The following is a 14,039-nucleotide window of genomic DNA, read 5'->3' as shown; positions in this document are numbered from 1 at the left end:
TGGGAGTACTTGAACTTGTACATTCATGCTCAGACAATATCTTATTATTTAAAAGGACAATGAGAAAGATGGCTAAGGATGTAATGTCTACATTGTCTGCTTCTCTGCAAATGTTTTGAAAGTGGTTTATTTATTTTGCTCACATTTGAAATGTTTGGTGAAAGGGTTTTGGGTGAAATAGCCTTTGCCAATGGTACTTGATGTTATTTATTAAGTACAACAAGCCTGGCCTAAAGATCACTTGACACAAACTTTTGCTGTGTCACATGCAATTTGTTCATGGCAAAACCAGGCCACTGCTAGCTCCTTGTGCATTATTGGATGACAAAACCTTACATAATCATCAGTCTTAACTGTAATTTGACAGGTAGTCATTCACTGACTTTGTCATCATGAAATGATCAAGGAGCACTGATAATAGTTATATAATGAACATGTCTTTACAGTTAGTCTGCTAAATTCTGCAACCTGTTACCTATAAACATATGATGGCATCAGACTCATCCACTAACCCAAACAGGTCAACCATCTCACAACACTGATAAATACAAGTTCATGAACTAAGCCATAATGATTGAGAGTACTTACAAGCTACTTCAAGTGAGGCATTTTTGCTCTTCACCGTTCCAAGTCGGTTGTGAGCCACACACTGGTATGAGCCTACATAAGGCCTATTTACACGTAGAAAGAACAGTTGTTGAAGGTCACCTATAGACACCGCTGATACCAGTGACCTTTGGTCCTCGTCCTCGCCTGGCATCTGCGAATCTTCCAAAAGATCGTCCATTGACGCGCCATCTTTTATCCACTGCAAAAGAAAAGAACAAGAAGAGAATGTTTTATGATTTTTGCTTCTCACAACATTTGGTTGTTTACCAAGAAAGGAAGCTAATGAAAGAAGAGAATGATTAAGTACATGTAAATCTAAACAATATTAATAGCAAGTCAATGTTACCGTAAAGCGCTTTTGAAAACATGAAATTGTACCGTAGTCCGGCGCTTTACCAACTGAGCTAATGGGGTTAAGACACAAACTTGCAGGTTTACTTGTTCGTATATGTGTATCAATGATTTGCTCAAAACCTTTTATACTTTTGTGGATGGGGCTTTTCATGTTTGCATGTTTTAAAGTGCTCGATGGTAAGCAAATATGCTAAGTATCATCATGATAATGTTTTTACAGTATTTGCCCAAATACTAAAGTCATCATTTTGTAAGTACCAAAGCAAAAATAACATAAAACATTCAAATTTGCCTTTGTAATTTCATGGATTTAAATCATTCAAATATCCACCCAACTTCTTTAAAATGCAGTCAATGTAGCATTCCATGTTTATTGCAATATATTTTATTCATTTATGCACAAAATAATAAATAAGTTTCAAATTCATATAATATACACGTATCCCTACTAGTTTTCCAAAATGCTTTTGTCACAAAATACATCCAAATTATGATTTAATCATCTAAAATAGTATGCAATTTCTCCGTTGATATTTACGATTCAAAGAAAAACAAAGATACAATATCGCTATCTGATTAAACTTTCACGATGTTTTATCAAGCCAAGGTGCTAAGTTATAACCAAATATGCCATTTTTCTTCTATGATCATTATTTTGCATCATTGCTTCAATCACTTGTAAGATCTCACTTTTATATTGATGCATAGAAGTTTTAGATTACATTGTTTAACACTAGGTTTCCTTCAAACTCGATTAGCACCGGTGTTTTATCACATGTATCTGTTATGACATCATACCCAATACAAAGTTCATTTCATAAAACACTACACACTCATCCACAAACTAACTTTGCATTCTTGGCAACTGTAACATCATTCCCATCAATTCTGTCTATACTCTAATTCACTTCTCCACACAGAGGCCCTAATAACCACACCTACGATGCCACGACTAGCGACAAACAGCCATCTTTATCCCTCGCAAATACGCATTGATTGATTACAGATTCATACCGTGTATGCGACAAATAACAAGAGTTAGTACATCGTATGCGAGCCATGCCCCACAGGTAAGCCTGCAACCTGTTATATGGCACCTCAAATGGCGCCAACTTCTTTCTTCCTTTAATTCACACTCCCATGCATTATTAATACATCAATTTTCTACATGCTATGTGTAAAATAATTTCATCCTGGTTGTTATATCACTGCTGAAGCTCTGAAAGCAACATAACTTATTATGGTGGTTTATCAAAAGGTGATGATTTGACGAGGCCTAAAAATTTGAGCATTTAAAGGCATGAAATTATGGTACAAAGTGGGAAATGGTTATTTTGTGAGGCCTAGGAATGATAAATAATCACTGCAATCTTAATTGGATGGTACCTTGTAATTGGTCATGATTAGGATTCTATTAGACGATTGGAACTTCCTCACATTTGTCAAATATATAAATCAGGCATGCGAATGATCATCTATGAAAAAACCTGAAAAGTTTGAAAAAGCCTGAAAAAGCGCGTGAAATTAGGCTAAAAAGGCCCAAAACGGGCTGAAATTAAAAGAAAGTGCGGAAATTTGGACCACAAAAAAGCCTGAATTCAGGCTTAAACCTGAAAATTCTCATGCCTGATAAATACATTAGATACAAAATAAGAATTTTGGGACACCCTATAAAGATTTTGTATTTTGATGAAGTAGTGAAAGAGGTGTGATGGAGTAAATTAGATTTCTACGCACTGACAGTTTGCTCCAATTCTTATGCATTTTAAGATTAATGGATGTATCGTTTTTCTTTTCTATTTTTCGACAACATTTTGTCTTTTGACAACTTGAATTTATATTCTGTTTTTGTGAGTGAATTTCTTCTTAATGTTTTTGTTCAAGTCATTGATAAAAAAGAACTTTTCTGAAGTTTGAAAGTTTTGACACTGGTCGTTTAAGCTAAATGTTTTGGTTTCTGCTATGTATGTATTTAAATGCTAAATGACTTCTGGGCAAGAAGTTGATGTTGTTTGTCAACAACTAGCACCAACTGAACTGAAATTACTTTAAACAACTATCTTTATTCCTATAATTTCAACACAAAACTCAGTCTACCTGATCGAACTGTTTATATGCATCACCACTGCTCCTCTACTCTTTCTGATTAATTTGAAATTGTTGAATATTTTATGCCAGGTGACATTACAGTCAGATCAGGTGAACACGGCCAGCGGGTCAAGTTACTCAACACCGTAACAAGAATCCCGTATTATTTTAGTGTTATTCCTCTACTAGATACAGCTCTCCCTTCATGCGTAATATAGATTTGTTTCCGTCTTGCGACTTTGCCCCGTTCCATGTGGATGTTTTTCGCGGTCAAGCAAGACGACGTGTCAGTAACTTTATATTTTGTATCTTCTTGGCTTTCCCCTTTAGGACAGATCCATTTCTAGGCTTTCTCCTCTAGGACAGATCCATTTTAGTATTTATTTGAACATCTCTTGCTATGTTCTGCACAATATTTGTATATATAAACTGGGTGACAACTAGCAACCAAACACAAATTCATTTCATTTTCTTCTGGTGACGAGGCGATATTAATATTTTTTGATCTTCTAGCGACTAAGCATCTATAGGCATAATATTGTGTATGAGTTAATATGGCGGGGTGGGCATAAGCATGGCAGGAGGGGTTCTAATATAAATTTATTAAGCAAATAATTTGAATTTTCTCTTTGTTGGGAGGATGTGTCCTCTTGTAGCAGACAAAATGAGTTGTGGCAAGTTATTAAGATGCAAGAAAGTTCATTCAACCCAAGATCACATGAGGTATGACATGTATGAGGGATGAAGACCTGCGAAGACAGACCCCTACAAGCCAAATATTTGCAATGTATATTTGATAAGCTTATGTCAATGTATATTATAGGTTTGAATGTTACTCTTATAAATTCAAGTTGATTCAACCCCCACTATTCACATAAATAACTTCATCAAATATAAATCAGTGTTAAATGTCAGATGGCTATGTTCCCCAAATTGCTATCTACTGAAGATAAGACAATAATGGAGGTATCTATAGGACACTCCCGAATCCAGATTGGTTTGAATTGATGCATATGGCTATGTTCTCCAAATTGCTATCTACTGAAGATAACAACTAATGGAGGTGTCTATAGGGCACTCCTGAATCCTGATTGGTTTGAATTGATATAGATGGTTATGTTCTCCAAATTGCTATCTACTGAAGATAAGACAATAATGAAGGCGTCTATAGGACACTCCCGAATCCAGATTGGTTTGAATCGATGCATATGGCTATGTTCTTCAAATTGCTATCTACTGAAGATAACACACTAATTGAGGTGTCTATATGACACTCCTGAATCCAGATTGGTTTGAATCGATGCATATGGCTATGTTCTCCAAATTGCTATCTACTGAAGATAACATAATACATAGGTAGGCCTAACTATAGAACACTCCTGAATCCAGATTGAGGATGGCTATGTTCTCCAAATTGCTATCTACTGAAGATAATAGAGGTACTTATAGGGCACTCCTGGATCCAGATTGGGTTGAATCAATTGCTATCTACTGAAGATAACACACTGATGGAGGTATCTATAACAGGACACTCCTGAATCCAGATATATACCAGGTGAAGCCAATTAAACCTTTATTCTGAAGCAACATATACCAGCAAATTGGAGAGGCATTAAGCTTAAGTTAAACCCTTAACCATGTGAATGGTGAGCATCTACAATCACAATCTATATTATATTGTATTTTCACAACCTCACTAAATTCAAAATTTTTGTAACCATATTTGAAAATCAACATATAAAATGCATTCAAATGAGTACAAACATGACTAGTATTGGAAAATCAGTTCTTGTAATCAGCTTTCACATTTTGAAAAAAAAAAAACTCGTACTATTTGCAAATTGTGTGCAGTAAAGCTTACACCTGCTAGCTAGCAATGTTTTAGGTGAAATCAATCCATGATAGCACAAATAAGATAATGACTCTCCTATGTGCCACATCTCTCTTGAAAGAGCATTTAATTAACTTTAGCAAAGGATTGAATTCACCCACCGCCTGAACCATCAAATCTAAGTAACATCACAATATAGTCTACATTATATCGTCAAAGATAAAGTTGAGATCTAAGAAATATCATGATAGTCTATCTAACGAAGAGTTGGGATTTCAAATGCTTTAAGATACTGGCTTGATTGATGATTGATTAGAGGAGTTCTCCATTACATTTTCAACTTTAAGTATATAGAGTACATTTTAAGGTAAGAAAAGAGAGAGAAAATTTGGATGCCTTCCTATACGCCATTAGCACACCCTCGCATCAATCGTTTTTATTCGTTTATCACATAGGCATGTATCTACAATTTTCTCTCATAATACCAATGCTTTCTTTTACTTTGGTACATATTTTTATCATCCAACAACCTTTATGGAGTAAACAGTTGTATCCAATATGTGAAATCAAGCAATATACTTTATTTTACAACGGACGATAACATTTCAAATGTAATCTTTGCAAGAAGACAGTATTTTCACTCCTACTTCTGCACCATTCTTGTATTAAATTGACATTTTGTAACAGGTGTCAAATAATTATGATAAAGGAAGTTAACAGCTAAGAAAATTAATACAAGATACATTGTTTTGGCACAGCAATGTCCCGCCTTCCGATTCCCAATCCCGGAAGGTAACAGTTGTCTCCTTCGCATCCCATCGTCGACATAAAGCGATTGAATAATGAATAATAATTGAGTGAGCACATGGTCCGCCACACACTATCTGATACTGAACCTGCAATTAATTTACGTCAAACCACGGCCAATCACACCTTATTATTACCCGTGTCGTGCCGATGAAACCCAAACCCATCCGCATAATCCCAACTAATGCTCATCTTCTTCATCATGTTTACCAATCTTGTCAAGTTGTGTTTAAATTTGTAAACAATCAAGAGATTTAATTGTGAAATGTCTGCCAAATGAAAACACAGACATGCAGAATGGTGTTCTAATATTTAAAAATATTCTACTTAAAAAGTAACTAGAGTAGTAGTTAAAAGTTCTATTGTATTTAAAAGTTGGAAGCACTGCAAAGTAACAAAAACCAAAATTCCATCATTATATCAAAGAATCCTGACATTAAGCATACATATAATGTGGATGCCCAAGCAGTTACAATTGTGCATACAATTTTCTGCTAATATCCTTTATTTCCTATTCCCACTCGACTAACCCCATAAACCTAACTTGCCATATTATTACTAAATTAACATTACAGCCGGAATATCAAGGTATTTTGTGTGGTAAAAACCTGTTTAGACTATTATGTATTTATTAAATTAACCTAACAACTTCAATTAACCCTTCTCAAACAGAACACTAATGTCTTTCACTTCCATGTACATCTCATACTTTGTAAGCTACACAAAAATTGTAATTACATTTGTACATCCTCATTAAAATCCTGGTAGTCAAGTGTCGGGAATCTGATCGATATTGTCTTCAAGCATTAGTTTCCTGAGTTGACTCCTTGCCTTCATGTTAGCAAACATGTCCACTAGATGAATGAATGATGAACAAATACTGTCAGGTTGTTTGAATTTCCTCTGCAAATACAAGCTTAATTGCTATGTCAATTTGGAACAGCTTCTGTGCTCTAACTCACACCTTATGATTGTATTTATTCTAGCAAAATGACTTATTAATTTTGTAACACAAATTATTAGAAATTAATATTTGAACGTATGGTCTATAAACTGAATTGGATAGAGCAAACCGTTTTTATATGGTTCATTTCAGACCTTTAATTATTTCACAAAATTTCAACAAAAATAATTACAATTAAAACAATAAAAATCACATTTTCATAGCCACATTTTGAATCTGCTTTCAAATTGCATTCACATGAGTACAAACATGCCTAGTATTGGTTTAACAGTTACTGAAGCATCACTTCTGTGTACCTCAAATATTGATGGGATAATTTCAGTATATTGAAATCCATCCAGCGAGAAAAGATAACACGACTTAGCGCTGGGAATAACAAGGGTCCCGTAAATTGAGGAAACTGACCATCTTACCCGAGTTATCATTAATCGCATGGGAGCACTTTGACGCTTATTACTGAACCGTGGAGCCAGGTAGACGCAAGCAGGTAATCTACTTTGGAGGTACAAAACGGGAGATTGTATGCCCGGAGATATTATGGCGTGAGTCGTGAGTTTAAGCCAGGATGAGGACCATCTTTATTGGAAGGTAAATGAGATTGTGGCGGCAAGTTGACGTGTTGATTAATCTTATTGGGACAATAAAATAATATGTAGGATGCCTGTGTAAATTACTCAAAATGGTGCCAAATTTTGAAGCTTGTTTAATTTCAAATTCTATTCTGTACAAAATATTGGGCTATTCCATTTGAAATCCATTACTCTCTATGCGGAATGCATTTTTTACATCTTCAACAGGGGGCACAGCAGATTTCAAATAAAACAACCTATTATAAATTCATTAAAATTAAGAACATTTTACAAATGCAAACACAACTGTAATGTGTCACATGTTATAATTTGAATTCGCAACCGATAAAAAAATGCAATTTGAAATGTGCTAAATTGATGCAAGGTTTAATGACATTTCATTACCTTTGTTGAGATCCATATGCACGATTCATAACTGTTTATTATTGACAACAAAATAAGGAAAAAATATGATTGCTTATTGCATAACGTGTAAGAACTTCAAAATCAAGATACCAACTTGTTGCACTTGTAATTAACTCATCCCCAATGTGCTCTTATAGGCCACCTTCCCTAATATGAAATCTATACATCCCATCACTGAACCATGAGCCCCAATATCTCCCAACACTATAAGCAAAACAACATCATCTCCATTGTCAAAGTTAAGCAACCTCCACATGTATAAATAACATTTCACAACTTAACCTCACATGAAGAGACTGATTTTGGTACCCAATACAAGTGAGGTCATTCTTTGAGTATACATTTATATTAGGGATCAGGAACTGTGCCCTTAGCAATTGGCATACTAGATCGTAGCGCTACACTGACATCAAACTAATATTTTGATTTGTCAAGGGAAGTATGATAGCGATAATCGCTGATTGTAAATTCATTTTACCATGTAATAGTTACTGTCCCAACGGTCTGTCAAACAGAGATCTATGAAACAACATACACAGGATATAAGCTTAACATTTAAAGAGACGATAGTGTTACCAACTCAAGTTACTCCTCACGATTGGGAAGCAGGGACTGGTTTTGTTTTTGACTTAACGCTATCAGGAAGTACTCCGCTTGAAACTACTATAATGTAACATGTAGCTCTTATTCTAGGCTTGTCAAGTTGCAAACGAATTTGCCTTAAACACAACACGGTTCGTTTTTCTTTCATCTCGGCATCATTACAAAAACTATCACACGTACGCCTCTGTTTTTAACTATACATGAAACTCTACATCAGTATGTTTAAAAGTAAGAATCTAATTTGCATTTGAAAAAAACAAGTTTCCTTCACTACAGATTGTCACCAAAGAAGATATTTATGATATCCCAGCATGCAATGATTCAAGCCCTATACATTTATGATTCATCACCAACTTAACACTGAGATAGAGATATAGAACATGGTGCATTGTGGGATCTGATGAAGATCTTCTTTGGGCTGTCACCATTATGTAACCCATGTGTAACTCTGCCTTCAGCAATGCACTGAAACTTGAAAGAAAACTTGTAGTTTTTGAGATGAAATAGATTTCTGTTTGTCACATTCAATTAGTATTTGACTCATTTCCACAGGTGTCACATTTGAAATTGGTGCAGAGATGGAAAAAATATCTAAAAAAGATCTTTAAATAACAGAATTCACTTGCATATTTAAGCATAAGCCATTGCGTAAATTCTCTTCACAAAGTAACTTACATGTAGGGCTGCCTTTTCATGTCTTATCATCGATTGAGTTACTTTGATTTTGAAAGGAGTTAAATCTTAGAAAAGGGGGTTCTTGGCTGCCCTGTATGTAGAGAACCTTCAAAAATAAAGGGTTTATGAAAATTGCAAGAACCCCAGAATGGTTCTTTCTGGCCTTTACAGAATGAACCTTTTTCAGGTATGTCTTAAAATAAAATGGTTCTTTCTGACCTTTGCAGAACCTTTTTCATGTCTAAAATGGTTCTCTCTGGTCTTTACTGAACCCTTTTGGTTCTTCAAAGAACCATTTAATTAAGGTTCAATAACTTTTTCAGGCTGAACCTTAATTGTTTCTGAGAGTGTTAAAATGCTGTCAAGATATTCTGCACAATTGACTCAAGAACTTGAAGAACTATTATGAGCTGATAATATTTAGCATAGCATTCACGTCTCACATAAACAACCTGTTTACTGAATATCGCAAAACAAAGACATCTCTAAACACAACGCAACAGGGACTTGACTATTTTTAACTCGAAAACTAACTTCACATTCCCTGTAGTTTATTTCAGTCCAAATTCCCTAGCATCAGCCTATACGTGCATACAAACCAGCCACCTATGCATGCAACCTTTTAACTCCCTCTACTTTTCCAAACAAGCTTGCATCACAAACCAGGTAAAAGCCAGCAACGTTTTCAATAAATAGACTCGTAGTCATTTGATACGGTGGTCACGCCTGGGCTCGTAGCATCTTGTCAAGCGGACTGAACAGCTCTCTTCAGACCCCTCATGGCCTCGTAAAGGGTTCTTCATTTTGTTTATAACATTGGTCATTCATTAAAGTCTGGTTCCCACACTTGATTACGTGACTGACACAACTAATGGGAGAATAGACACTTGTTATAGATACAGTCTCTGATTGAGATGTGTGTTTGTATGTGTGTGGGATGGGGTAGGGTGGGTGTGGGGCTGGGCTGGGGTGGGTTGGGGCTGGGTGGGTTGTGGGTTGTGGGTCTATAACATTGGTCATTCATTGAAGTCTGGTTCCCACACTTGATTACGTGACTGATACAACTAATGGGTGAATAGACGCTTGTTATAGATACATTCTCTGATTGACATAGTGTGTATGTGGGGGTGGGGTGGGTGCATGTGGTATTGGTGTGTGTGATACACGAGTGGGGTGTATCCCCGGGTGTATCTCTGTTGCAAGCGCCATATATGATTTGTGCATTTGGAGTTGTAGTGCGCATACTAGTGCATTATTATCAAACATGCAATTACTTAAAAGCAATACACTCCAAATTAACACACATCGAACGACTAATCAATTCCCAAAGTAACCGATTCTACAAGAACCTAAAGAAAGACCATCCATGCTTAATTTTCATAAATGTATGGCTTGCTGGATTCGCTTCTTAACAAAACCTTTGAGTAGTATATCAGCCCCTTGAGATCGGTACGCAATTAAGGGATTCATGAATAACATATCCATCAGTGAGATAACTATACAAACTCAAGACTCGCAATCTAATTCTATGGAACGCCTCTAAGCCATTATGAACTCAAGACTCGCAATCTAATTCTATGGAACGCCTCTAAGCCATTATGAACATTTATTTTGTGTATGTATGTATACTACCTGGGAGCCAGTGTGCATCATACCATTGACATAGTTCAGTAATCAACATGTGAAACCTTAACATTTGATCATTGTGTTTCTAAAGATGAGTTTTAATCTTAACCCTAACCCTCCCTAATTCCAACAAAATCCAACAGCACAAAGCCACTACGCATGCGTGCCTGCCTTTTCTATTTATTCAGTTCCAATTATTTTCTTTTTAAGGTTGGCATTTATAAATCTTATCAATTTCAACTTGCTAATAAAATATTTAGAGTGCTGTGATTTAGATTGCTGGCTGCAATAGTTTCTCATCTGGAGAGAACATTGATGAGAAAAAGCGACTGGCTTAACTGCACTGTCCCTGTATATATTTGTTTATTTGTTTCTTTAAAGTTGTTTGGTTGTTTGTTAGTTAATTTAATTAATTCCTGCTAATTTAATTTTAAAATTACACAAAGCACAATATATCAATTTCATGTTGCTTGAAAGATAGTTTTATTCATAAATCTTTTTTGTTGTTGTTATGTTGAGCATATCTAGGCATTAACAGCAGAAATAGCTGACGAAACTTCGGCCAGGCACAAGTGACCTGGTGAAGGGGTTGCCGTAGATAACTGGTCAGGGTATTTTTACAGGACAGGCAAGTGTAGCCTACAATTGGGCGTTACCCTGATCAGAACCAACTGTAACGAGGTCTTTTATCATGGATCATCTGCCCGCCATTACTAGATGAACCACATGGAGAGCGGAGATTGTTTTGTCCTGCAGGGAATCGAACCCAGGACCTCTCGCACCAAAGGCAAAGACCTTAACCAGCGTGCCACGCTGCTCCCTGTGCAGTAAACCTGAAGGATGAGAGCCTTAATTTTTGTGTTTATTATTTACTATTCTTGTTACTGCAAGAAGCTAAAATGCCATCAGATTGGACTTCAAATTCAGAAGATGCAAATACTTTCATGTGGCACGCAACATTGAAATACAAAACAAGTGGGTGTATCTCAAATTGATTTTAGCGACACACAGCTCATCTTGTTTCATAGCATCAGTTACCAGGCTCAGTGTCCTTTGGTTTATTTCAATCACAAAACCCAACTCAATCTCAAGAGCAAATGTAAAAAGGTCAATTGCCATCTAAATTGGCTTTCAACAAAAAGTACATCTTTATTATTACTCTATTCTGTCTGTTTTTCACTCTATGTATATTACTCAAGGGCCTGTACTGACTTCTTATTTAAGAGCCTAACCGGCGGAGTTCTTCGTCCTACTCCGTTTATTAGTTTTAAAGAACGATCTGATATTAACTTGAATTCATGCAACACACTGTTATAATGGCATTGCGAGCTTGAGTTCCTCACTACTGCTTACTGAAAATTAACTAGTATGCTGCAGTACATTAGCAAATTGGGATGGGTGAATTACTATTGAACCAAACTAGGCATGTTTGTACTCATTTGCAAGCATTTTCCATAAAGATTCCATATATGGTCATGAAAATACAATATTTTCCTGTTTTTATTAAATTCTAAACATTTTTGTAAAATAATTTTTTGTCAAACACACATTTCTTCTGAAATAGACTTAAAATAATATGTGCACAAACTTAAGCAAAATAAAGCAAAAAATATGAAAATTATTAAAATATGCTTCCTTTTGACTTCAAATTTTTGGCAGCTCAAGTGCATCGCAAATCCAATTTGGGTGAACACTTTTTCTCCATTGTTTCTCTATTATAAAAGTGAAAAAGTTAGTCTCTGAAGTGCTTTTTAGCGATCTTTTTATTTCTACATTTTAAGTCCATGAAGGCTGACAACAGATAGAGCTGAAGAGCCAATTGGGAGTGAGCAAGCAGTCTTCAAGTTCTTGTCAAGGTGCTAGTATTATTTAGGCTTTGTAAGTTGGTCAAATTGAAAGGTAAAAAGAGTTGATGAAAATTTAATGCACTTTTACTCTTGTTTATTTCAGCTAAGTGCTAAAATTAGACCCAACATGATCCAATTGCATATGAAGACACTTAGCAGTAACCTTGTCTACATTACATTGGGCCTAGGAATGCAGCATGCATACAACATATGCATTATTACAAGATTTCAATTCCATCTTTGGAGACTTCAGTATAATAGACAATGTGGGATTTCTGAAATGAGAACTAGGAAACTTGCTACTCCAGACAAGAAAATATTTTGAACTTCTCAATTTATATCAAAACCATCTTTTAAGTGAGTGGCTGAGAATACAGATATGACTCAATGTTTGTTCTGTTCTTAGTGACAAAAGCATCTCAAAACAAACGATCATCTTGCAAAATGAGAAATATAACATATCAGCACCATGAGCACCACCACCATAATCCAACAACAACCGCAGGCAGCCAGCAATAATATCACCATAGTTGTCATCATCATCACTATCATTGTCATAATCATTGTCATCTTCATCATCAACATCATAATCTTCATCACCATCATCATTGTTATCATTGCCTTCATCATCATCATCCCCATAATTGTCTCCTTCAACATCTTCATCACTAACATTACATCATCATCAACATCTTCATTGTCAACATCATCATCATCATTATCAAATTCATACGCTAATCATTGCCTCCCAAGTATATCTTTCTTAGTAGTAACTTATTCCAGACCCCTTAATTCCACCACCTAATTGAGACATGTTTTCATATGATTTTGAGGGATTTTGACCATATTTAATGACAAAACAGCTCAAACAATGCCTCAGCTGGTAAGCTGACAGTTTCTACATCCTCCTCATCATCATCTTAAAGATAAACCAACTTTTCTCATTCTCATCTAAACCAACTCCTGCAGTCATTTTGTCCCCTAACTCAACTCCTGCAGTCATGTTGTCCCCTAATTCAACTCCTGCAGTCATTTTGTCCCCTAACTCAACTCCTGCAGTCATTTTGTCCCTGTAACTCAACTCCTGCAGTCATTTTGTCCCCTAACTCAACTCCTGCAGTCATTTTGTCCCTGTAACTCAACTCCTGCAGTCATTTTGTCCCCTAACTCAACTCCTGCAGTCATTTTGTCCCCATAAAAAGGCAAACTCTCAACTTTCCACCTGCAATTGGCTGACCCAATAGTCTAAAAATTTCCTGCCAAATACGGACTGTAAAAATATGGAGAGAAACAGGAGATAGAAAGTTGTGAAGTGATGACAGTGAAGTCATCTGGTACGCTGACAGTTTCTACATCACCTTCATCGTCATCTTATCAAGATAAATAGGCTAACCAACCCTTCTAGACCAACTCCTCCAGTCATTCTGTCCCCATTAACTCAAACGCTCAACTTCACCTGCAATTAATTCAAGTTGGATGACCCAACGGTCTAGAAATTTCCTGACAAATATGGACTACAAAAATATGGAAAGAAACGAGAAGTATGATATGAAGTTGTGAAGCGATGACAGTGAAGTGAGCAGCCATATTGGATTTTCTTTTGATATTTCATTGTTTTTCTTTCCCCTAGGGGCATTTGT

General features: G+C 35.9%; 1 protein-coding gene across 1 annotated transcript in view; it reads right to left on the bottom strand.

The window, feature by feature from the left end:
* Nucleotides 1-14,039, bottom strand: part of LOC140170546 (uncharacterized) — a 180,080-nt gene that overhangs the window by 65,495 nt on the left and 100,546 nt on the right. Inside the window, 1 exon segment of the mRNA XM_072193895.1 lies at nt 589-808. Coding sequence (XP_072049996.1) covers nt 589-808 — 220 coding nt within the window.

This window comes from Amphiura filiformis, chromosome 14 (genome assembly GCF_039555335.1).
Source record: "Amphiura filiformis chromosome 14, Afil_fr2py, whole genome shotgun sequence".
NCBI lineage: Eukaryota > Metazoa > Echinodermata > Ophiuroidea > Amphilepidida > Amphiuridae > Amphiura > Amphiura filiformis.
This window is presented reverse-complemented; position numbering and strand designations above follow the sequence as displayed.